Here is a 26,742-nt window from a genome sequence, read left to right on the forward strand (position 1 = left end):
ACACACACACACGCACACACACTTTACACACACACACACACACTTTACACACACACACACACACACACACACTTTACACACACACACTTTACACACACACACACACACACTTTACACACACACACACACACACACACACTTTACACACACACACACACACACACACACACTTTACACACACACACACACACACACACACACACACTTTACACACACACTTTACACACACACACACGAATTGACAAGTTCGCCTGTTTGTTTCCTCCTCTCTGTGTAACAACAAACCCCGACAGCCCCTTTGTCAGCGTTAACTCATTAGCGCCGCCAACTTGTTTTTTTTGTCTCCAGATTGACAGGTTTGCGGTGATAATAATTACGGGCGGACGACTTTGAAATGGCGAAGAAGAGGAAGAAGGAGGAAGAGTAGGAGGAAGAGGAAGAAGAAGAAGAAGAAGGAGAGTGACTCGCGTGCCGCTTCAAACGCTGACGAAGCTTTTAAAGCCTGATTGACAAAGACCACTTGGAGCTGTTTTTAGAATAGAAATGTCTCACACCCTCTCTCTTTTTTATTGTCTTTATTACAAGTTACGAGCGACAACGGGGGAGGAGGAATCATTCGCCTATTTACAGTGAATCCCACGAAAAAAAAGAAAGGCGTTCCAAATGTCAAAAATATCATTTCATTGTGAATAAAGAGTTTATTTTCATTTTTTTAACCACTGAAGCGCTCAAAATGATCTCATTTCTTAGTTAAAGTCAAATAGTTTCCCTTTTTAAATCGGTAATTTAGGCAAAGGAATGAAAATAAACAAACAGCTAATTGACGATGACTTGCATTTTTTTGGTTTTAAGCTAGCATAGGTTTATGCTACGACGTTTAGCAGCGACGTGTACTCAAAAAAATCTCAATATGATGTAAAAGAAATATAGTAGTACGTTTTACAATGGTTCATACATGAAAATACATTAAAAACAAAGTTTAAATGAATTTTTACTTACGTTTCAGTGTTAGCTAGCATCTCGTCGAGGATGATGGAAGACCATGCAGCTTTGAACAGGAAGTGAACCAGAACGCCATCTTGACTTTCAAAATAAAACAACGCCTGGAGCGTGTGTCAAATGGAAAACTTTTTTCAAACATGACGTTGACTTTCGAAATGAATCGTCATGGTTATTTAAAATGGCGACCCAAAAACGCTTTTTATTGTTTTCATGTAAATTGTTGGAAAATATTAAAGATTTTGTTTTCCCTTCAAAATAATGGAACGTTTCGTGTGAACATTTATTTAATTCCGAAATGAATCGTCATGCTTAATTTAAAATGGTGACCCAAAAAAATGAAAACTAGTTTTTAACAGTTTTCATGTACATTTCTGGAATTATTTTTTTCCTTCAAAATAATGGTACGTTTCAACAACTTAGTTAATGCAATATTTACTTTCATTTTTAATGTAAATTCATAAAAAAACATTTTTAAAAAATCGAATTTTGATGCCAAATGCATATTTAGCAATTGTATAAAAAGTAACTAACAGTAAACTACTGAAGATTGGCTCCGGCACCCCTGGATAATGAACGAATGGATGCTATGGGCCAATCAAAAGGAAGCTCTGGTTTGGACCCCTGCTACGCGGCCTAGTTTAGCTAACAACTTGAACACGTCCTCCATTTTGTTTTATTTTTGCGAGACGCGCGGTTCCCCCGGTGGACGAGGATGAAAGCGCGCCGCCACATGACGGGCGTCAATCGCCCAATTTGCAAGTCACTTTGATTGACGGGCTGACCCACATAGACGCTTTTGAAGCAAGACGAGGAGGATCTGGGCCGCTTTCCCAGTAAGACCAGTGGGACCAGTGGGATCAGTGGGAGGGACGCTGTGATGTCGTCTCCAGGTGCACCCCTTTTTCCCGCTTCTTTGAGGACGCATGCGGGACGGAGACGCGTCCAATTTTTATCCCTCGTTAATATTCCTAGCGGGTGTCCATTTTGATCGCGTATGTTTGTTTTTGATTGGGCGGTAAAAGTTGACGCGGTGTGCAAGTGGATAGCGAGTTAGTCTCGCTGTTGTGGGCTCGTGGGTTCGAGGGCGGTAAAATTTGACACGAGTTTAAAGTGGATAGCTATTTGGTCTCGCTGTTGAGGGGTCGTGGGTTCGATTTCCAGTTTTGCGTGGGTTTTCTCCGGGTACTCTGGTTTCCTCCCACGTTCCAATAACATGCATGTTAGATAATTGCTAAATGCTAAGCTAAATGCCAAACTAATTGCTAAATGCTAAGCTAAATGCCAAACTAATTGCTAAATGCTAAATTGTCCCTATCAAAGGTTGACTATATGTTTGTCTTTTATTGATTGGCTGGCCACTAATTTAGGGTTCTCGTAGTTATCCGGGATAGGCTGCAGCACCCTCGCGAACCTTGTGAGGATAAGTGGTTCAGAAAATGAATTGGCTATTTGCTTGTGCGCCCTCATAGTTAGTACAACTCAGCATATTGCAAGTAACTGAGACTGAGTGCTGCCAACTAGCGGACGGGAGTGGAAGTGCACCCTAAAAAAAAGTCTAAAGGGAATCAAAAGGAGAAATATGTCAGAATCCATTTTTTGACAAGTAAATCCGCAGCGTTCCACGTCGTCAACGTTAATAAGCGATGACGTTTGTCGGTTTGACAGTAAAAAAAAAAAGATGGCAAAAGTGCAATGTAGCGAGAGAGAAGAAAAAAATCCAGGCGCCGCTAATTTGAGCGCGCTCGTTAACGCTGGGTCACGCCTCCGCGTTTCCTCCCGCGAGAGCCGCCGTGTCGCCGGCTAGCCGCGGTGCCGTCTTGTTTGCTAACGAGCTTTACTTTTGGGTGAAGCCGTAAATGGCTTGACGTGACGTGCGCGCCACACTTGCTGCTAATTGCTAGCCAACCAAGACCGAGTTTTTTTCCCGCGCCTTTCGCAGCTTTGATGTGGGAGAGCCGACTAATCCAAACCTAAATCTAAATTTAATTCTAAATCTAATCTAATGTAATCCAATCGTAAATCTAATGATTCTAAATCTAATATAATCCTAAATCTAATCTAATTGTAAATCTAATATGATTCTAAATCTAATATGATTCTAAATCTAATATAATCCTAAATCTAATCGTAAATCTAATATGATCCTAAATCTAATCCTAATCTAAATCCAATCCCAAATCGAATCTAATCCTAATTCTAATCTAAATCCAATCCAAAATATAATCTAATCCTATTCTAATCCTAATATAATCCTAATCTAATCCTAATTCTAATCTAATCCAATCCTAAATCGAATGCAATATCTAAATCCAAACCCTAAATTTATCTAATCCCAAATTTAATCTAATCCTAAATCTAATCTAATCCCAAATCTAATCTGATCCTAAATCTAATCTCATCCTAAATCTAATCCGAGTCCTAAAACTAATCCTAAATCTAATCGAATGGCGAGTGGTCAAAGAAACAACCCCAACAAAATCCCAGAGCCGTTCAAAGCGTGATATTGAGTCTGTGGGCTTTTCCTATTTTGTTACAAATGGTTTATTAAATAATCATAAACAAGCAAAAGGACGGTAGAAAGAGCGTTTCTGTACAAAGACTCCTTTTTAAAAAGGACAACCGCCATCCCATCAGTGCAAAAGGTCCACTTGGCCAACGGAGTTTCGGTCCTCCAAAGTCATAGGGGGCGCTAGAACGCACTCTAGCGGCGCTGCAACTATCTGGAGGAGTGGCCAGAGGCAAATCCGGGGGCGGAGCCTGATTCCCCCAGGCACTTTGTAGAACGATCAGCGAGAAAGTGAGTGACAAAAATGTGGACTTTGTGCCGGACTGGTCTTTTTGTGGCTTTTGTGTGGGTGTAAACTGCCCAAAAATTGGACCACTAAATGCTAATTGAACACAAGTTGACAGTAAAAACAGCAAATTTTGTCCAATAAAAAAAAGGTGTAAATTGAAAGTCCATTCGAAAAAACATAGAAGGGTCGGCGACCAATCATTTCAAAAAGATTGGACGCCCTTCACTGTCCAAGGCGTTCGGCAAGTTGAAAAAAGTATTCCAAGAGTTTTTTTGGGGGGTCAATGCCAACCCTCCAATGACGAGTTCCTTCTCGTGATGCCTTCAAGAAAACTGGGAAATCCGAGTACTTCAACCCAAAAATAGGATTTCCATGTAAACAGGTTTTGCGGCGCCCCAGACAAAATGGTGCTCGTCCTCCTCCTTCACATTTCCCGTTTTAAGGCTACAAAATGTCCACTTTTTTGGCTCCTCCCACTTGTCCATCCTTAAAAAAAGTCCTCGTCCTTTTGCAAAAAAAAAAAAACGCAAAAAGTCTTCTTGTCCTTCAAAATAAAATGTCATTACCTCCGGAGCGACCTTCACACCTGCACTTTTTTTAAGTTAATGTGGCCACGCCCCCTACTTCCAGACACACGTCTAATTGGCTGGCGTCCAGAAGAGAAACATTAAATGGAAAAAGGGCACCAGTGAGGAAATGACTAAAAATACACGGGAAGAAAAGTCAAGAGGGGGCGCCGTTCTACCCAAACGTCCAATTAGCTTTGAGAACGCGGCTAACATAAAAAAACTAAGTGATAAACCATTTTTTTCCGTCACTTTTCTCTTAATCTGATTTAAATCTCCTAAAACCAGTTTTTTTTTGTGTCAATTCAGACCTTAGGTTGCCAGTTATAGCTTTCCTGTAAAATAAAAAAAAAGTCAAAATAACGACGTTAGCAGTTAGCGAACGAAAAACAGCTACAAACAAAAATAAATCTTGTAAAATTGGGATTTAAATCCCATAATATTACAACGTATGACTTCCTTTTCATAAAACAACGCCCCAATTGACGTAATATTACGACTTTCGCTCATATTTTTTTGGGTTGGCGTGGCCAAAAGGAATTTGATGGCGTAAAAAACGCAATGTCCCTGAACGCATCGTTCTTGACAAAAGGCCCCTTTAAAAACCCTCTTTTCTGTCTTTTTGGGTCAAAAAGTGGACACGCCCACAATGGGGATTCGTCCCGGGCCTGGTCCAAGGGCCTAAAAAACATGGTGGGCGTGGTCTTGGTATTGGGCGGGGCTTCCTCGGGTCACGCCTCGGTGCAACAACGCTGTTGGTTGAGCTTAACTTTGCGTTTGAGTCCGTCGTAGAGTTCAAAGTTGTAATTTTCCAAAGTGGCGGAGGATCGTGAGGAGAGGGCGCCGGCGCCGTACGAGCAGGTGCAGTAGAGGAGCAAACCGGCGCACACTGCCCCCAACAGGACGCCCAGGGAACTCATCACCACAATGGTGACCAGGATGGGGTCCAACGTGTACAGCCACCAGCGTTCTTTGGCCGAAGACGGGGTGGCGCCGCCTGTTGGCGTGGCCGTGGCGTCACGTTCTGGCGACTGAAAACCTGGAGGGGGCGGTATTCAGTCATTTGGTCAATTTCGGGAGTTTTGGACTCCATTTGCTGGCTTGATTCGTTGTTTTTGGTGCAGTGGTTTGTTTTGAAAGTCTTGTTTTTATGTTGATGTTTATCCCAACTACATTTCGTGCATGGGGAAAAAGGATTGGACGCCTAGGGAGGGCGACATGGATTCGTTTGTTGAATTCAATGAGTTTTAAATTCAATCTGAAGCCCTGATTCGTTGTTTTTGGTGCAGCAGTTTGTTTTGAAAGTCTTGTTTTTCAGTTTGATTGGCGGCTGACATTCATGGACAGGGGAAAAAAAGTGATTGGGCGCCTAGGAATGGCCGTGTGGATTCTCTTGTCAAATTTAATGAGTTTTGAATTTAAGTTGATGCCCTGATTTGTTGTTTTTGGTGCAGTAGTTTGTTTTCAAAGTCTTATATTAAGTATTTTAGTTTGATTGAGGGATTTCCAAATCTATTTGATTGGCACTTCACATTCATGTTGAGGGGGTAAAATGGATTGGACGCTTAGGGAGGCCGGCACGGATTCATTCCATTTAATTTTATGCCTTGATTCGTTGTTTTTGGTGCAGTGGTTTGTTTTGAAAGTTTAGTATTTTAGAGTGATTACCTTCTCCTAACGCGCCGCCGCCGCCGACCAATCGCACGTCCCCGAACGGATTGGACGTCCTAACTGCTAGACAAAAAACAAAGGAAACCCACACACACATTTTAAATTAATTTTTTGGGTGTTTTTAGTTCAAAAATCATTTTGTAAAATATAAAAATATATTTAAAAAAAGCTGAAATAAACATTGTTTTAGACCTATAAAAAATTCAATGTTCAGGGCTTTTAATCCAGTTTTTAATTAATAATTGTCATTTTTAATCTTCTTTTTCTGTTTTAAGTTCAAAAATCATTTTGTAAAATCAAAAAATATATTAAAAAAAAATTAAAAAATCTATTATATTATATTTAATCTATTAAAATGGAATATTCAAAGCTTTTAATCAATGTATTTAAAAAAAATCAAAATATTCTATCTAAAATGATCCGGCCCACATCAAATTGAGTTGACCACCTTGTTTAATACTGTCCTCTTCCCTAGCCACGCCCCCTTTAATCCCTAAACCCCACCCCTTGCTCTAAGAGCCACCATTTAAGCAAGTACCAATTTTTCTTTTCCTCGCCAAAGTGCATTTCGTAAACTTGGCGAGCGTGCGAGAGGGAGTGAGTGCTTGGCCCGCCGCCTCCGCCGCCATTGCCGCCATGGCGCGTGGCGGCATGACAAATGTTTCCGGGGCAACGGCGTTTGGCGGGCGAGGAAAAAAGGATGAATGCCCCTCCCCCTCCACGGCACCCCCAAAAAATGTTATCTGTCCATTAACTAATTACGAGTATTGGAGCGGCACGCCATCGAGTTGATTTAAGAGCGCGGCGCTTGCCAAAAACGCTGGGGGGCGCCGAATGGCGGCGAGCGAGGCCCCTTTAAGTGGAAATTGGACTCCATTCCCATCAATGGCAGCCAATGAAAAAAGGAACCAATTGAGTTGAAGAGATTTTTTCCTCTGTTGAAAAATGCAAGGCACTTTTAGGACAAGATAAGATAAGCTAAGTCAAGACTTAGGGACATTAGCCGTTAAGATAAGATAGCTCACGTCTTCGCGATATTAGCCGTTAAGCTAAGCTAAGTCACAAGGACAGCATGCCATCACATGAGGCCAGATATCTAAAAGCTGTGTAAATAAAGTAATGGACCGGCGGCCATCTTGGATCAGGGGATTCCATTCAGATTCTTTTCGCTGATATTTTTGAAGTTTATATTCCAGTGTATTTCAAAATTTGCCGTTTTATTGGGGGTGTGGCCTAAATTCCTAAAAACAAAATACGTACCAATAAAAAAACAAAAAAAGCATACAAATTGTTGGACTGGTGGTTAGACTCGCAGTTTTGGGGTCGCGAGTTTGATTCCCAGGTGGGTCGTCGCATATTTGCATATTCTCGTGGGTTTTCTCTGGGTGCCCTGGTAGCCGCCCACATTCCAAAAAATATGCATGCTAGGCTATTTGTAAGCTAAATTGACTAAATCAAGCCGTTTATCCGTGGAGCTTGCATTTGATTGGTCGCCACTTTGCGTCAACTTGTCCTTTATTGACCCGCTTTGTCCATTTTTATACATCAGGAAAAGAAGTGTTAATGTAGATGTCCCGTCCTTCCGTGCGTCTGTCCCTTTAAGGGTCATCAACTTATTTACAAAGTGGGAGGAGCCACACACAAAAAAAAACGGCCAGAGAGTGGAGAGGGCGCCATTTTGTGTTTTTCCCAAATTGTGCGCATGCGGGTTTCGGTTTGGAGACGTCCTCGTTCCGGCTAGCGTTAGCTAGCATCCCAGAGATGGGCGGGGCCACGGTAGGGGGGTGGAGACCCATTGGCCAATGGCGAAATCCAGTTTTTGGGTCTTTTGAGGGGGAGGAGCTTCAGCAGAGGGTCCGGTGACGGTCCCGGCTGTCCAACCTGACGGTGAGGACAGGCTCCACCCCCGGGGCGGCCATGCTAGAGGCCCAGTTGGAGTACTGGAAGCACTGGGAGGAGCCGTGATAGGCCACCGAGGCTTGGCTCTTCTTGGGGGCCGGCTGTCGTCGATAGCAACACAGCGCTCGCGCCGTGGCCGCCGCCGCCAGCAGGAGCAGGCTGGCCCCCGCCGCCATTATGTAATACCAGTGGATGGGGAGTGGCGAGGGAGGGGCGGGGATGCCGCCCTCTGCTGGAGAGATCATACACAACAATTGGCCCTGGGGGAAACGGAGAGAAACAGGCGACCGAGTATCGGGGGGGCCGGATACGCCAAAACGGCGAGGAAATTGGACTGGCGTGGTAAAGTCGGCGAAAAAATAATATATTTGGATTTGTCGTAGCTCCCAGCTAAGCTAAGTCACGTCTTAGCGATATTAGCCATTAAGCTAAACTAAGCTAAGTCATGTGTTAGTGACATTAGCGGTTAAGCTAAGCTAAGTCACATTTTAGCGACATTAACCATTAAGATAAGCTAAGCTAAGTCAAGTTTTAGCAACATTAGCCATTAAGATAAACTAAGCTAAGTCACGTGTTAGCAACATTATCTGTTAAGATAAGCTAAGTCACATCCTAGCAATATTAGCCGCTAAAATAAGCTAAGGTAAGTCACGTCTTAGCGACATTGGCTATTAAGCTAAGCTAAACCACGTCTTAGCGTCATTAGCCAATAAGCTAAACAAAGCTAAGTCAAGTTTTAGCAACATTAGCCAATAAGCTAAACTAAGTCAGGTCTTAGCAACATTAGCCATTAAGATAAGCTAAGTCACATCCTAGCGATATTAGCCACTAAAATATTAGCAAGATAAGCTAAGCTAAGTCACGCTTTACTGACATTAGCCGCTAAAATAAGCCAAGCTAAGGCACGTCTTAGCGACATTAGCCGCTCAGCTAAGTCACATTTTACCAACATTAACCATTAGGATAATTTAAGCTAAATCACGTCTTAGCGACATTAGCCGCTAAAACAAGCTAAGCTAAGTCGACCTGCTCCTATTCCGACTTTAATCTCGCAGTCCAACTTTCCGTTTCCGGGTCCCACGTATTCCGTCGTGGATAAGCTAGCTAACTGCGTCGATGCCAATCAGCCAATCAGCAATCGGAGGCGTGCACCCACCCGTGCGTGCGCCAGCATGCGGAGTGGAAAGACAAAAAAAGAAAAACAAAATGCATCCATGTGCATCGATGCATCTTCGGCCGCAACTTCTCGGCTACTCGCCGGCGCTAAGCGCTATTAGCTAGGCGCTAACCTAACCAGTGGGCGGGGCTTGGAGAAGGTTCCGCACAGACGAGGTGATTTTAGCGTGGTTTGGCGGGAGTGATGACCGTGGTGGTGCCCCAAAATGGCGTCCTCTCTCTTTGAATCTACTGCGGTGGCCTGATCCAAGATGGCCGCCAAAAGGTACACTTGTAGGTCTTTTACTAGCATTTGACGGTCGAGTAAGAGTAAAATAGGGGAGGATGGACAAAAGTAGGACTTAGCTATTTGAACCATTCACGTTTTTTGGTTTTAAAATGGAACCTATAAAAATAAAAAATATAAATAATTTAAAAATTAAATAACAAGCCGTGAAAAAAAGACATAAATGGCGCAAGTTTAAGTGTTATTAAATACATATATGCATCTAAAAAAAAATTGAAAAAAAGTGGGAAAATTCAATGAATTTTGATGTGTCAATCAAAATGTGAGGTGGCGTATTTTTCGGACTATAACCAGTGAAAGAGTTATTTAGCATTTTTTTGGGGGGAGGGGCTTATTTTTCTATCAAATATCATACATTAGAGTAAACTATATTAAAATTGAGAATATCTGATGCTACATAGCTAATCTAATCTCATTGAATTTCCCGCGGCGCAGCAGTCAGGAAAAACACTGGGTTAGTGGGCGGGGCGTTTAGTATTTGGGGGTTCCGATCGGGCATGCCGATTGGAGGAACAAAAATCTGGCAATTTCAGGCAAAAAAAAAATAAAATAACGCGTGCTAACGAGCAGGAAGAGCAAGACCAAAACAGGAAGTGGGACACTCACCGCCGCTTTCCGAAGAAAAGGCGTCCGTGGGTCCTGTCGAGGAGGGACGGTCGTGACGTTTGGACGGCGGGCGGGAGAGGTCGGCAGGAGAGAGAAAGAGAGGACCAAATGTTAAATAAATATCACATATTAATAGATAAATATATTTTTATAGGCGATTTTTGGGGATTTTTGGATTATGGTGGTCTAAATTAACCGCGATATTCGAGGGATTACTGTAAACAAAATTATACTTGTACGTCATTCAATTCAATGAGGTGTCATTGTTTTGCATTGGCTTCAAATTTATCTTGGCGCCATCTGGTGTTGCGAAATGGTACAACGGCTAGATCCCGATTTAAAGACGACTGTCTGACGCTTTTAAGGTCTTTATAATTGGGCCAATACGGTGCAGTAATCCCTCGAATATCGCGGTTAATGTAGAGCAGATATGGCCTTAAAAAGCATATATGAACTTTAAAAAAATTAAAAAATAATAATAAAGAAAAAAAAATTGTGATAATTGAGGGATTACTGTTTTTTCTGGGTCAGACCGCGTAGCTAGCTAAAAAAACAGCCCTGCCAGTCTAGCGCCACCCTCTCCTTGTTGGTGGCTTTCGGAATTGCGGCAAAAGGAGAGCGGATTAAGGAGGGCCGGCGTGGAGTAATTCCCTTTGACAGCTGGGGAAAAGCTCTGTTTACAAATACGGGAGTGCGCCTTTTTACAGACTTGGAAAGAGCACAATAGAAATAGAATCAAACATAGATTAGCATCGCCAGCCAGAAAAAGAAAGAAGAAAAAGAAGGAGAAAAAAAACAACCCCCGTGGCCCCCTAGGGGCCGTTATGGCCTACTTTTTACCGTTTTCTTTCCAGACTACTCTGGTTTTTTTGGCTTATTTCACGGAAGCGGGAGGTGGGTGGTTTTTGTTGGGGAATGTTGGGGGTGTCTGTCACTTTAAGAGAGGGGCGTCACATGCTCAGTTTTGTACATTTGGTTTCTGGCGGACTAGTCATGATGCGGCTAAATCCGTATCAATGTTGAGTTCGTTTTGGGTCACTTCCTGTTCATTTTTTTGGGTCATTTCCGGGTCACTTCCTGTTCACTTTTGGGTCATTTTGACGTCACTTCCTGTTTGTTATATTTGGGTCATTTCCAGGTCACTTCCTGTTCATTGGTTGTTGTTGATTTTGGGTCATTTACGGGTCACTTCCTGTTCATTGTTTTTTTGGGTCATTTCCGGGTCACTTCCTGTTCATATTTAGGCCAATTTGAATTTAGGCCAATCCTGGCACACCTCTCTTCCATTTGGGTAATTTTCTCAGCTGACTTCCTGTTAATTTTGAATCAATTTCTTTGAATTTCTGACCTTTTCTGGGTCACTTCCTGTCAAATTTGAATCAATTGGACTCCACTTCCTGTCCTTTCCGCTCCCTCCTTTGTTGTCTTTGACTTTCACTCAAGTGGACACCAAAGACGGACGGACGCTACTTACGCGTGCACTCTTGTAGCGGGGTGCTGGAGCTGACGTGGACGTCGTCGATCCAGACGTGTCCTCGCGTGGTTCCGTGCGCGAACGAGCCTTCCATCACCACCTGGGGGGGAAAAGAGGGGGCGGGACAATAAGGAAAGGGCGGACACTCGGAAATGAAAAGGCCGTCTCGTGAGCCCCGCCCACCTGGTAGTCTCTGGGAGAACGGGGGAGGATGGCGCGACCCTCCTTCCAGACCGGACCCTGGTCGCCCCTCAGGGTCCACAGGAGTGTCTCCTGCCCGCGGGGGTCCCGGAGAAGGATCTTCAGGTGTCCCTGGGCCTCCTCCTCCCCCCACATCTGATAGGAGAAGAGGAGGCAGACGGGGCCGCTGTCGGCCAATAGCGGCGGGCTGAGGAGGCGGGCCGCTTGGCGCTCCGTCTTGCCGTCGGCTTCCACGTAAAGGTGGCTGTTTGTTTCTGGCAAAAGATGGCGCAATTTGTTTTGGTCACAATTTCATTGAGGTTTTGTTGATTTTGATGTGAGTGAGCCTGGCGAACTTCCTGTTGATTTTGGGTCACTTCATGTTGATTTTAGGTCACTTCCTGTTGATTTTGGGTCACTTCCTGTAGATTTTGGGTCACTTCCTGGGGATTTTAGGTGACTTCCTGTAGATTTTTGGCAATTTCCTGTTTCTCTGGAGACACTTGATCTGGGGTCACTTCCTGTAGATTTTGGGTAACTTGCTACGGATTTTGGGTCACTTCCTGTAGATTTTGTGTCACTTCCTGTGGATTTTTGGTCACTTCCTGGGGATTTTGGGTCACTTCCTGTGGAGTTTGGGTCACTTATTGTAGATTTTGGGTCACTTATTGTAGATTTTGGGTCACTTCCTGTTGATCTTGGGTCACTTCCTTTTGATCTTTGGTCACTTCCTGTTGATTTTGGGTCACTTCCTATTTATCTGGGGTCACTTATTGATTTTGGGTCACTGCCTATTGACTCCATTTCCTGTGGATGTTGGGTCACTTCCTGTTGATTTTGGGCAACTTCCTGTTGATTATGGATCACTTCCATTTCATCAGGGGTCACTTCCTGTTGATCTTGGGTCACTGGGTCAATTTGGTGGCAATCCACTTCACTTCCTGTTGACTCTGGGGCACTTGTGTGTCACTTCCTGTGGATTGAGCAGAACTGGATCTGACGGACTTGTGCTCACCGTGATTGTGCAGGGACCAGAGGAGGGGGGCGCCGGAGTCGTGCGTCCAGCCGCACAGGCCGTGCTCAAAGTCGCAAGCGCCGTCCGTGGGGGAGGGGCCCACCACTTTTCAGTTCACGGGAAAGAAAAAAAAAAACATTAGCGCTGTCGTGGCGTGCCAGCTAGCGTGTGTCATATTCATGCATTTTTTGATGTCATATTTGAGTGCCAAATTAACATCAATTTCATTTTACCTGTGGTGGACGCCGCGGCGGCGGCGGCTGCGGTGCTCTGAGAGGGTGGCGTGGGCGTGCTCGTGTCTGCCGGGGTGCTAATTTCTGCAAAGAAAAGACGAGACAAAAACAAATTCAAAAAAGTAATCACTTTAAAGTCATTCAATGCCATTGACTCATTTTGGACCATTTATGCGTCACATCCCCCTAAATTTTGGGCCATTTCACAGTCACTTCCTGCTAATTTTGGGCCATTTCCGAGGCACTTCCTGCTCATTTTTGAAGCATTTTCAAGTCACTTCCTGCTAAATTTAGGCCATTTCTGGGTCACTTCCTACAAATTTGGGTCAATTTCCAGGTGTCACTTCCTGCTAATTTTTGGGCCACTTCTGAGTCACTTCCTGCTAATTTTGGGCCATTTCCAACTGACTTCCTGCTACTTTTTTGGCCATTTCAGAGTCACTTACTGCTAATTTTGGTTAATTTCCAGATGTGTCACTTCCTGCTAATTTTGGGCCATTTCCGAGTCACTTCCTGTGTTTGAGCATATATAGATGACTTCCTGTTGATTTTCAGTGACTTTGTCATAAATTTGTATCTTAAATTGTGTCACTTCCTGTTAATTATTGGCCATTACTGACTCACTTCCTATTAAATTTTGTGTTTGAGCAAATATGGGTCACTTCCTGTTGATTTGTAGAAACGAGTGCCAAAAAAAGGCCAATTGCGACTCGTTCAGTCGTCGCCGACGACGACAAAGTGGGGGGGGGGTTCTTTTTTTTGGTGTGTGGGTTGCCTAGCAACTGGTCCCGGCAAAGCATTTGCGAGGTACACAAATAGACATTTTTTTTGTATAAAAAGGGAGTCGAGTGCCTTTCATTGTCAATGTAAAGTGTCAAAAATCATTTCTCTGCAAGTAGGAGTTTTTTTTCTTTTATTCTGGCGGGGTCTACATCGACATTTTGGCTTGATTGGGAGGGCCAATGAAAATTATTTTGTCTGTAATTCAAAAGGAAGAGTTTATATTCTAATTAAAACATCTATTTGCCTATAAAAGGGGGAAATGTATCTGTTTTATTTATTTCTGTATTATTTATTTATTTATATATTTATTCCTAGATTTAAACAAAATTGAGCTCCACCCCCAAATTTTCAGTTTCAACATGTTTCTAAAAATGAGGGAAACATAACATTTTGACTTAAAAAAAAAGTCTAAATTTTTTAGTTTTATTAGATTTTTTTTTATCCAATTACATTTTATAAAAAAACAGATGTAAACACATTTTAACAACTATTGTTTTCACCTACATTAGAAGATTAAAAAGTGGAAATATTTATTGATAAAAATTCTATTTGGGTTAACAAAATAAATCCTTAAGAATTTATTTTTTCAGATAAAATATTTTATTGAATTTATAGTGATTTTTTTTTATTGCTCAATCACTAAATAAAAGGGAAAATATTCTTAGTTTTTCCTTTTAAAATAAAAAAAAACATTTTCTTCATTTAAAAATGGAAAAAATAACGTAATATTTATTTTTAATTCAAATAATAAATTTAAAAAATTGGCCACGCCCCATGATGTAAAGTTAGCCACCCAAACCGAGATGCTAAGTGGCTAGCTAGCGGTGATGGACGGTGAAAAGTGTGGTGACTGGTCGGTGGATTAAAATTCCGTGTGTCTGTCTCCCTCCTTCCCGCCTTTTCAAAAGGTCACGGTGTAAATGCGTCGACCTTTAAGGGGTGACGGTGGCGGCGGTGGCGCGGGAAATGGAGGGAATTAAAAAAAAAAAGGGGGAAAAAAGAAAAAAAAGACAACCCGCGTTAAAGCTGCTGTTGGGAAGATCAAGCCACACACACACACACTCATTTGCATAAAGAGAAAAAAAAGGAGAAACCTACAGCCATTTGTAAGTAGAGGTAGAAGACTGACTACTTCTTGGTTATTTCCTGTTTTGTGGTAAGAAAACAACCATCACTTCCTTATATTGACCCTTTATTTTTAGATTCATTCATTTATTAATTTTAGACTTTTACGTGAGTAAAATGTGTGTGTCATGTTGCATTTGTATAATTTTTTTAATCGAAAAACTGTTTTTTACCATTTTTAAATTTTAAAAAAAAAATAGATTTTTCCCCTTTTTCATTGAAAAAAATGTTTTTTAAATCATTTTTAAATGAGAAACAAGGATTTGTTAGCATTTTTAAATGAAAATGAAAGATTTTTTTTTCCATTTTTAGATTAAAAACAATTTTTCCCCTTTTTGAATGAAAAACTGATTTTTCCCATTTTAATTAGATTGATTGGGCAACGGAAAAAAAAAAAAAATATATATATATATATATAAAAAAAGTAATTTTTGATCGTTAATAAATGGACTATTGAGCCAAGGTTGGCAAAAAATATACTTTTGAACTAAAAACTAAAAATTATTAAAAAATGGCAATGGATTAAAAGAAGTGGATTAAAAGCTCTGAATATTCTGTTTTTAATAGATCTAAAATGTTTGAGCTTTTTTAAAAAATATATTTTTGGATTTAACAAAATAATTTTTGAACTAAAAACAGAAAAAAATGATTTAAAAATGACAATTATGGATTAAAATCCCTAAATATTCAGTTTTCTATAGATCTAAAACAATGTTTATTTGAGCTTTTATTTAAATATATTTTTAGTTTTAACAAAATATTTTTTGAACTAAAAACAGAAAAAATAGATAATTATGGATTTAATATGGGTGGAAAAAATCAGGAAATGTAATATACATGTATATCTATCATTTTAATGTCATATTTTTCCCCCCTTGGAAAAGTGGGCCGGCTTAACGTGTGTATTATTGAAGTGTCTCCGCCCCCTTTTGTTGTCAGACTTCACTTTGCATTTCCTATTTTTGAAGTTGACACGCGGGGCGCAGTTTGAAGCTTGACGACTCGAGCGTGGGTTCAAAAAATGTTCTTTCCCCCCACCCCCTTCCCCTGAGCACCTCCCCCCGGCACCCCCGCACGCACGCATCGACTCGACACGGCCGCCAAAGTGCTCTAAAAAAAAATACAATGCAAAATGCATGAAGATGATTTCAACGGGAAACCAGAGCGACACCGTCGGCGCCATGAGACCTTTGCTAACGCTTAGCAACGTGCTAACCCTCAAAAAATAGGGCCTTTTTTCAGGTTTTTAACGTTAGGAAAGTAAAGACATTTCCTTACCTGTTATTTTATTTTGAAAATATGGACACGCATGCATTGATTTTCACTTTAGAGCACCGGTGTCAAAGTGGCGGCTCGGGGGCCAAATGTGGGCCGCGGCATCATTTTGTGCGGTCCGGGAAATTAAATGATGCGTTTACATTTTAGGATCAAATTAAAGTTAAAAAAAGAGTATAGATGTATATTAAATTTTCTGATTTCCCCCCCCTTTTAACCCATTTTTCTGTGTTTTTAGTTCAAAAATCATTTTGTAAAATCTAAAAATATATTTTTTAAAAATCTAAAATAAACAAAATGGTCTGGCATCCTACCTGGAAGATCGCATCCCAGGATTTCCACCCTCATGCCGATGCCCACGGGGGACCAGCGTTCGGGGTAGAACCTCACGTAGCGGGCCACCGTCTCCTCAAAGTGACGCAATTCAGGGGCGTCGTAGTGAGAGTTCCCTTCGAAGATCTGCGGGACGGTAAAAAAGTAAGGCCGCGGGATCCAAAATGGCGTCGAGATGGTAATATGTAAAGTTACAGCATTCAAAAAGGCATCCGGACAGTAATACGTAAAACCGCGGGATCCAAAATGGCGTCGAGACGGTAATACGTAAAGCTACAGCAGTTAAAAATGGGGTCCGGACAGGAAGGGATCCAAAATGGCGCCTGAGCAGTAATAAGTAAACACACAGGATCCAAAATGGCGTAAAAGACGATAATACCTAATGCCACAGGATCCAATATGGTGTCCATACAGTAATATATAAAGCCACAGCAATTCAAAATGGCGTCCATACGATAATATCTAAACCCACGGGATCCAAAATGGTGTCCGAACAGTAAATAAGTAAAGCCACGGGATTGAAAATGGCGTCTGGAAGGTAACATCTAAAGATACGGGATCCAAAATGGCATCCGGACAGTAATACGTAAAGTCATGGGATCCAAAATGGCGTCCGGACAGTAATACGTGAAGTCATGGGATCCAAAATGGCTTCCAGACGGTAAATAAGTAAAGCCACTGGATCCAAAATCACATCCATTGGCAACACAGTTGATTTTTTTTTCCTTTTTTTTCTTCGCTTTAAGCCCCACCCACCCATCTACCGACCCACCTTGGCCTGACTGGTCTTCCCGTCCTGTACGAAATTCCACTCCTTGGCGTCGACGCTGTGGGCCAACTTGTACTTGCGGACGAAAGCCCGGTTGTCCGCCGTGGCCCCGCCGGCCGGGTCCCCGCCCCTGGCGCCCTGGGTGATGACGCCGCGTACCGTCTTGGCCACGCCCAAGTCCACCTGGGAGGAGCCCGAGACAAAAATCGGTTCAATTGCCACGCTAAGCTTAAAACTTTACACGAGTGACCCAAAAGAAGACCGACGGCGGCGACCCATCGTGGGCCGTGAACCCCCATGCGACATTGTGGCTACTACGTAGGCTAGCCTCGGGTTAGCGCCGCGGCGTTTTCCCACCTGAAGCCACTCCTCCCCGGCCAGCGGCTGCGAGGGGGCGGGGAACCAGCCCGAGCGACTGGCCACCAACCGGGCCGACCCCGGGTTCCACACCACGTCCCGGCTGGAGGAGGCCGAGATCTGGTTGTCGGGGAGGAGGCCGGACAGCGCCCCCAGCAGGCCGGAGCAAGGGGCGTCTGCAAAAAAAAAAATAAAAACAATGAATAAATACATGGATTTGGGTTTTTTTTAGGGTAAGGAATGACAAAATGTCAATCAATATTGATGTAAAAATTTGACATCTGGCTTTTAAGCTTGTAGAGCACTTTTGGGTGACTTCCTGTAAAGTTTAGAGCGCTTTTGGGTGACTTCCTGTGAACTATAAAACACTATTGGGTCACTTCCTGTGAAATTTAGTTATTGGGTCACTTCCTGTGAAATTTAGAGCGCTTTTGGGTCAAATTCCTGTAAAGTTTAGAGCATTATTTGGTCACTTCCTGTGAAATTTGGTTTTTGGTCACTTCCTGTGAAATTTAGTTTTTGGGTCACTTCCTGTGAAATTTAGAGCGCTTTTGGGTCACTTCCTGTAAAGTTAAGAGCATTATTTGGTCACTTTCTGTGAAATTGAGAGCCTTTGGGTCACTTCCTGTGAACTATAAAACACTATTGGGTCACTTCCTGTCAAGTTTTAAGCATTTTTACGATCACTTCCTATGAATTTAAGGGCACTTTTGGGTCACTTCCTGTGAACTTTAAAACACTATTGGGTCACTTCCTGTAAAGTTTTAAGCATTTTTACAGTCACTTCCTGTGAATTTAGGAGCACTTTTCCTGTGAGCTTTAGCATACTATTGGGTCACTTCCTGTAAAGTTTAGACCACTATTGGGTAAGTTCCTGTGAAGTTACATTTATGGGTCATTTCCTGTAAAGTTTTAAGCGTTTCTACGATCACTTCCTGTGAAACTGAAAATGAAGGGAAGTGATCTAAAACGAACAGGAAGTGACCCGTAAATGGCCCTTTAAAAACGTCAATGGCAGCCAAAGAGTTAAAGGCACATTTTAAACTGAGTAGCCCGAGGGTGTATTTTGATAAGGAAAAGGTGCTTGTTGTTCCCTTTTCCGCCATCTTGGCGCGTGTCATCATCTTTCCTCGCCACCGCCGATTGCGTCTGAAGTGGCGTTTCCTCCCGAGACGCCCGTCTGGGCTCTGATGATTTTTACTTTACTTATTCTTTTTTTTTTTTTTTTTTACGCGTCCCCGTTACATTGCCGCCGCCGCCGACGACGGGGGGCCATCAATCTTTGACGGCACGCCGCCGTGTCTTTTTTGCCGCCGGCAAAGAAACCATTAGCCAACGCCATCTCGGAAAAGGTGCGCCGGCACCCCCGACATTTCCACGCGGCTGTCTCTATCAATCGTTTAAGGTTTCTTTTCATACATTTTTCAAATTTTCTGTCGACTTTTAGACCAATCTCCGTTTTTTCGTTCAAATATTTTGTTCCATATCAAAGTTGTTTTGATAATCACATTTATATGAGCATCCCAAAATCAAACAGGAAGTGACACAATAGCGCTCTAATCTTCACAGGAAGTGACCCACCACACTGCAAAAACTCCGTAAGAAATGACCCAGAAGTGCTCTAGAATTCACAGGAAGTGACCCAATAATGCTCTAAATGCCACAGGAAGTGGCACAGAAGTGCTCTTAACTTAACAGGAAGTGACCCACTACTGACACAGGAAGTGACCCAATAATGCTCTTAACTTAACAGGAAGTGACACTACTCCACAGGAAGTGACCCAATAGTGCTCTAAACTACACAGGAAGTGACCCAAAAGTGCTCTTAACTTAACAGGAAGTGACCCACTACTCCACAGGCAGTGACCCAATAATACTCTAGACTTCACAGGAAGTGACCAAAAAGTGCTCTAAACTTTACAGGAAGTGACCCAAAAGTGTTCCAAACTTTACAGGAAGTGACCCAAAAGTGCTCTAAACTTTACAGGAAGTGACCCAAAAGTGCTCTAAACTTTACAGGAAGTGACCCAAAAGTGTTCTAAACTTTACAGGAAGTGACCCAAAAGTGCTCTAAACTTTACAGGAAGTGACCCAAAAGTGCTCTAAACTTTACAGGAAGTGACCCAAAAGTGCTCTAAACTTTACAGGAAGTGACCCAAAAGTGCTCTAAAACTCACAGGTAGTGACCCACTAGTCTGCTAAACTTCGCAGGAAGTGACCCAAAATTGCTCTAACAGGAAGTGACTGAAAACAAACAGGAAGTGACCCAAAATGAACACCTTGGTTGCCATACACGGAATGGCCAGTATTTGTTCATTTTGGGGACATATGAAGGGTAACTTCCTGTTCTCCAAATGGGATTGGACGCCACGAACTCTTGACTTACCTGTGATGCGGCATCCGTAGAGCTCAAAGCGCAGGGCGATGCCGTTGCGCCACGTCTGCGGGCGGATGCGCACGAAGCGGGCCAAGACGGGCTGCGACACGCGGTTCAGGACCACCTCGGCCGGATCCGTGTTGCCGTGGAAGACCTGCCGAGGGAAGAAAAGAAAAAAAAGAGAAAAAACGGTCAATGCAATATTAGCTGGCCCTCATGCGGGCTTTTTATTTCTTATCTTCGCACTTAAGCGTGGCGCGGAAATGCTTCGCTCCGTCGCCGTGACAACCCAAACACGGATCCGGTCTCGTCATTTTTTATTTTAGGTCAAAGGTCAAAGCTTCAAGTCCTGGGAAAGCCAGGTTAGGGGAGACTCCATTTTGAAAAACGGGACAATTTGGAATGCTAATCTAAAATTAGCAGAGAAGCTAATGGTTAGCATTCACAACGTACCTACATTGACTTTATCTGCTAGCATAACAATTAGCCACTTGCGAGATATTTACACAAGACTAAAACTAGCAGTTTTCAATTTTAGCCACTAGCTCTTACCTCATGCTAATCGCCAATTGGCTTCACCTTTTGTGCTATTTGTATTTTTGAAGTGCTTTAAAACTTTTCTCGCTGACACGTTACATTGAAGTCACTTTGTACTGGTTTTGAGGCATTTACAAATCACTTCCTGCACAATTCGGGTCACTTCCTGTTGATTTTGGGGCGTGGTCTTGTTACTTCCTATTAAATGATCACTTCCATTTCATTTTGGGGAATTTCTGTTGGTTTGAAGTCACTTTGAAATTGTTTTAAGACACATACAAATCCCTTCCTCTACAATTTGGGTAACTTCCTGTTAATTTTTGGACGTGGTCTTGTTACTTCCTGTTAAATTATAACTTCCTGTTTATTTTGGGGCATTTCTGGCTTCATCTGTTGGTTCGAGGTCACTTTGTACTTGTTTTGATACACTTGGTCATCACTTCCTGCACAATTTGGGTCACTTCCTGTTGAGTTTAGACCTTTCAAGCTAAAAGAAGGCATGTCTTTAGAGTTTAAAATCTCCTGTTTTTGATTGACGTCGCTGGGAAAATGATTTCACCGACTTTGAAGCGAGTGGAAATCCCAGAATAGTCCACGGTTCTTGTCTTGAAGGGTCCTCGACACCCCCGCGTGCCTCTCCCCATTCCAGTTATGAAGATGTTGACAGCGGGAACTGGTTCCAGCTGGTCGCTCGCTCGCTGGCTCGCACGTATGGGAAACAAATGATGTGTGGGAAGCCAGAGTGAGACATCACAGGCGCTCTTATTTTCTCGGGATACCGTACTTCCTGCGGCGGCGTGGCCAGATTCCAAAAGCGTGACGCCAAGAGCCGTGTGCAAAAAAAAAATCGTATTTTGTGGCGGCTAAAGTTTCATATATGGTGACCCTTGTGTGATCCGGTGGATGTTGTCCAATCGGGTAGCAATTCTCCGTTGGGTCGTTGTGCATTCTAATCTGCCCGACGACTGGGGCGCGGTCCGTCCCCCGACGGCTTGAATAATTCAAGCGGGCCTCTCGACGACTAGAAATCATGAAAATATAACCGAGCGTGGCGTATACGGCGGGCGCGACCGGACGCCGCCGCCGCCGCCCGCTTAACTATTGATGATGGCGGTGGGAAACCAGGTCACGGTGGAAAAGGCGTCTACCCGTGGCCAAGGAGTGTTTTTGTTGCCCAACGCCATTTTGGCACTTTGGTGTCACTCAAAGTTTACGCCGGCGTCGACCTCGACCGCTTCCTGTTTACGTGATGTCAAAATAATGCCTCAAACCAAACGGGAAGTGACACGTAAATGCTTCAAACCCAATAGGAAGTCACCCGAAAATGACTCAAACTTAACAGGAAGTGACCTGAAACGGCCCTAATCTCAACAGGAAGTGACCTGTAAATCCTCCAAATTCCACAGGAAGTGACCCAAAAATTCCCCAAACTCCACAGGAAGTGACCCAAAAATTCCCCAAACTCAACAGGAAGCGACCTGTAAATCCTCCCAACTCCACAGGAAGTGACCCAAAATTGCCCTAAACCCAACAGGAAGTGACCAGTGAATGCTCCAAACTTAACCGGAAGTCACCTGGAAATGACCCAAATTCAACAGGAAGTGAACCGGAAATGCCCCAAATTCAACAGGAAGTGACCCGGAAATGCCCCAAACTCAACAGGAAGTAACCCCAAAATGCCCCAAATTCAACAGGAAGTGAACCGGAAATGCCTCGAACTCAACAGGAAGTTACCCGGAAATTACCCAAAAACCCACAAGAAGTCACCCAAAATTGTTCCTAAACCCAACAGGAAGTCACATGCAAATACCCCCTCCCCTCCAAACACCCCCATAACTCAGCCGAACCATTCGCCGCCCTCACCTTGTGATTTTTGCCGTGTCGGTAGATCATCCAATCCTCGCCGTTGGTGCTGACCTCCAGCTTGAAGGCGGTGACAAAGTAGGACTTTTGCGTCTCCTTGGAAACGGCGCCCTGGGTGGCGATGCCCGTCAACACTTTGAGGAATTGGAGGTCCACCTTTGAGGAGGGAAATGGCTACGTTAGCTTAGCGTAGCCCAGCGTGTTTATGGGGCAACGACCCGACGGACGGCGTTGGAAACCTGAATGTACTCCTTGTTGCTGTCCTCGGACGGCGTCCAAGCGTTGTCGGGGTTGTTGAGGCGGGCCTGGCGCGGCGACCAGCGGTTGTCGTAGAAACTGCTGGACGCCGAGATCTGATCGTCGCTGATCTTGCCCGACTCCATGCCCAAGGTGGCGCTGCAGTGGAATGCTAACAAGTAGGCCCAAAAAAAAAGAGGGGGATAGTTAATGTCTTTTTACGACCACAAGGGTGCGCAATGGAGTACAAATGGCATTGTTTGGAATTGGGCGGAGTTTGTCAATTGGTTAAAAAATGAGAGCAAATGTTATATGTGGAAATAAATGGCGGCTGGCCATCAAGTCAAGAGTTTTGGGCACAAAATGGAGTCGTACTCACAGTCGGCCACGTCCCTTCGCGTCATGTTGTAGCGGGCGGAGAATCCGTCTTTGGCCACCGCCATGTCGGTGTGGAAGGAGAGCGACAGCAGGCCCGACGAAGAACGGATCTCGGGCGGGATCTTGGTGCCGCAGTAGCGTCCGATCAGCGGAGACACTGTGGGGGAGAGAGGGGAGGAGGAGCCTCGGCCTTAGTGGGCGGGAACTTGGGACCAAAGAGGCGTGGCTAAACTGAGGTGGAGGCTAGCAATATGCAAAACCCATCCATCCAAATGTGCTTGGGATGGAAATAAATTAAGTACACCCGAGGGATGTCAAAAAAAGGAACATACATCAATAAAACAAAAATAAAAAAAAATTACAAAATTAAAAATATTAAAAATTACAAAATTTAAAAAATGAAATAAAAAAATTCAAAAAATTAAAAATTAAACATTTAAAAAATTAAAAATTAAATAAATAAAAATTCAAAAAATTACAAAAATTAAAAAAACGAGAAAGTTAAAATTAAAAAATTACAAATTAAAAATTTAAAAATTAAAAACATTAAAAACATACACACTAGGGATGTCCAAAAATTAAATAAATAATTATTTAAAAAAACACCGGGATGTCAAAAATACAACATAAAATAAAATGTATACATTAGGGGTGTAGAAATAAAAAAGGAAGAACGTTAAAGCTAGGGAGCTAAAAAAAACAACAAAAAACATCGTCTTACAAGCTAAATATTGAAATAAAACACCATATATGCTATTTAAAAAAGTCAAAGTACAAACTAAGGATGTCAAAAAAAAGATCTTACACGCTAGAGATGAGGAAAAATACTACATATTAGGGATGTCAAAGGAGTCAAAATACATGAAGACATCTCAAGATTGTCCCACCCGCCCGCCGATGCCGACCCTCCTTATCTCCCTCCCTCCATCTGCGAGCCTCAGCCGGACCTCGGCGGGGGGAAACGGAATCCCGCCTTAGCGCAAGCTGCTCCAAGCCGGAGGGGGCGGGATTTAAAGTCATCTCAAGACGGATGCCAAATTTCCCTTTTTTTTTATTTTAGGGGTGGGGGGTGTAATCCTTCTTTACCCCCCCCCCCCCCCCTTGACACCCCAAAATGGCTCCCACAGGGTAACGTCTCCTTCCTCTTTAAAATCCCCCAAAAAATGAAGCTGTTGAGCCGAGGGGGGACGTCCAAAGTACTTCATAGTAGTGGCGTAGTATTCGGATACATTGCAAAAGTATCAATTGGACACCCGCTTATTTGTCGCATTAAGGTCACCCCAAAAAATGGGATTTTGCACTACAACATTTTACTACCAATACTACTACTACCACAACTACTATTACTACTACCAGTACAAACAACTACTAAAACTATTACTGGTAATACCACCTACAGCTACTACTACTAATACTACTACCACAACTACTATTACTACCACTACTACCACTACCATCACTATTTCTACCATTACCACTACTACAAAAACTACTACTACTACTACTACTACTACTATTACTACTACCAGTACTATTACCAGAACTACTACTACTACTACTATTACTATTAGCACTACTAATACCACAACTACTACTATTATTACGACTACTACTACTATTACTACCACTGCTATTACTATTAGCACTACTATCACTACTCTTACTAATACCACAACTACTACTACTATAATTACCACTATTATTACGACTACTACTACCACTACCACTACTACTACTACTGATACTAATACAACCACTACTAACACTACTACCAGTACTACTACGACTACTACTACGACTACGACAACTACTACGACTACTACTACTAATAATGATACTAATACAACCACTACTAACACTACTACCAGTACTACTACCACTATTATTACCACTACTACAACTACTAATACAACCAGTACTAACATTACTACTATTACCACAACTACCACTATTCCTACCATCCCTACTACTACTACTTGCTTATCATGTTGACAACTTATTTATTGGACATTTATTTTTCAAGATTATTTACATTTGTTGTTGTTGCTGCTATATGAGCACTTCCCCAACTTATGTATGTCATTGTAGTACATATATTTACAGATTCTTTATTTAATAATATTGACTCATCTCGTGTGTTTATTTGTTTGTTGTTGTTATTATTTGTGCACTTGTAGGCGGCGGCTAAGCTTTAAATCACATTCTACTCAATAATAATAACAATAAAAGCATTTAATCCAATTCACATGGCCTTCATTTTTTTTCTCCCCCCTCCGGCGGCACTCTTTTACTTCAGAAAACCATACAATAGCTTTTATTTTTTTCAATATTTTTTATGGGTCTACATCCCAAAGGCCAGATGAGTCATTTTTTTTGTTGGACTTTGGAGTCAAATAAGGTCTGATTTGGTCTCAAGGCCAGAGAAAGGAAGGCCAAGGTGATGACAAAGTGGAAGGGCGGCGGCGGCGGCCATGCGGCTAAAAAGGGGAGGGGGGTGATCAAGGGCTTTCATTTGGAGGGGGAGGGGCTTAAGGGACCACTCTGGAATCATCTTCCCCCTACACAATAAAAGCAAAGCCAAGAAATCCACTCCTTTTTGCATCGAACGCAGCACAACGGTGCTTGTCGTTGACTAAGATAGGCTCCGGCACCCCCCACAACCCTCACGAGGATGAGCGGTACGGAAAACCAAACATGCTACATGCTAGGCTAGCTATTTGAAAACTCAAAATTGCCTAAAACTAGATATGAATGCACACCAAAATGCTCCAAGTCAGCTGGAATCGGCTCCGGCACCCCCAACGACACTTGTGAGGAAGACCGGTACAGAAAACCAAAAATGCTACATGCTAGGCTAGCTGTTTGAAGATGCTAAATTGCCATGAATGTGAGCCAAAGTGCTCCAAGTTAGCTGGAATCGGCTCCGGCACCCCCACCCGCGACCCTCGTGAGGATAAGTGGTCCCCTGAATTAAAAATTTCATAATTTTTCCATCTTTAAAACTCGCACAGACCTTTTTTTGTACTCAAATATGATCATATTTCAAAATTATGAAATATACCGTAATACCTTGAGATAAGAGCTAAGCAAAAAAAATTAAAATAGACAAAATTGAAACTTGTCGACATCCTTACACCAAGGAGACAGTACGCTGTTATCATAAGCAGCCTCCACTGTTTTCTCAAATGTTTGCTCTTATCTCAAGGCAAATAAATCATAGTTATCAAAAATTGCTCTTATGTCAAGGATATAACCAAAAATATAAAAATAAACGCCAAAATTGCAACTCGACATCTTTACACCAGGGTTATCATAAGCAGCCTCCACTGTTTTCTCAAATTTTTGCTCTTATCTCAAGGCAACTATTCCATAATTATCGAAAATTGCTCTTAAGTCAAGGTATAATCAGCAAAAAGCGGGACACGTACATTTTTTTGGTTCTTTTTCAACTGACCTTGAGGCAAACCGTCCCAAACGTCCAACCAGTCGTACTTGCAGTCGCCCTCTCCCACCAGGAGGGGGTCGTTCTCCAGGTCAAAGGTCAGGAAGGTCAGGGTGACGTCCACGCCGGCCGGCGCCATGATCATGTACGAGCACTCCAAATTGTGCGGGTATTTGTCCGGGAAGCCCGGCGATTCGATGGTGCCGGAACTGCCCGTGAAGTTGCGGAAGCAGAACTCTGAACCTGAAGACAGGGAAAGAGGTGTCGGCCATTTTTAAACAGGGAGGCATTTGATGGATTCAAAGATAATGGAAAATTAGAGTGCTCGTTTCCTACCTCTACTTCTAAAATGAATTGGGTTGA

General features: G+C 42.8%; 1 protein-coding gene across 5 annotated transcripts in view; it reads right to left on the bottom strand.

Moving 5' to 3' along the window:
• Positions 1–3,527: 3,527 nt before the first annotated feature.
• nrp2a (neuropilin 2a) overlaps positions 3,528–26,742 on the bottom strand; it is a 41,701-nt gene continuing 18,486 nt past the window's right edge. For 2 of the 5 annotated variants that reach the window (XM_077720555.1, XM_077720585.1), the window contains 15 exons: positions 26,392–26,622; positions 22,939–23,094; positions 22,562–22,731; positions 22,323–22,478; positions 19,932–20,076; positions 17,546–17,721; positions 17,192–17,371; positions 16,401–16,545; positions 12,904–12,987; positions 12,671–12,775; positions 11,659–11,930; positions 11,476–11,575; positions 10,002–10,034; positions 6,032–6,097; positions 3,528–5,402 (listed from right to left, as the gene is read on the bottom strand). In XM_077720555.1, the coding sequence (XP_077576681.1) occupies positions 5,095–5,402; positions 6,032–6,097; positions 10,002–10,034; positions 11,476–11,575; positions 11,659–11,930; positions 12,671–12,775; positions 12,904–12,987; positions 16,401–16,545; positions 17,192–17,371; positions 17,546–17,721; positions 19,932–20,076; positions 22,323–22,478; positions 22,562–22,731; positions 22,939–23,094; positions 26,392–26,622 (2,327 nt within the window). In that variant the 3' untranslated portion in view covers positions 3,528–5,094. Of the gene's footprint in view, positions 5,403–6,031; positions 6,098–7,531; positions 8,166–10,001; positions 10,035–11,475; positions 11,576–11,658; positions 11,931–12,670; positions 12,776–12,903; positions 12,988–16,400; positions 16,546–17,191; positions 17,372–17,545; positions 17,722–19,931; positions 20,077–22,322; positions 22,479–22,561; positions 22,732–22,938; positions 23,095–26,391; positions 26,623–26,742 lie in introns of those variants that run through there. The other 3 variants (XM_077720564.1, XM_077720567.1, XM_077720575.1) reach the window with 3 other exon arrangements.

Source organism: Stigmatopora nigra, chromosome 1 (genome assembly GCF_051989575.1).
Source record: "Stigmatopora nigra isolate UIUO_SnigA chromosome 1, RoL_Snig_1.1, whole genome shotgun sequence".
Classification (NCBI taxonomy): domain Eukaryota; kingdom Metazoa; phylum Chordata; class Actinopteri; order Syngnathiformes; family Syngnathidae; genus Stigmatopora; species Stigmatopora nigra.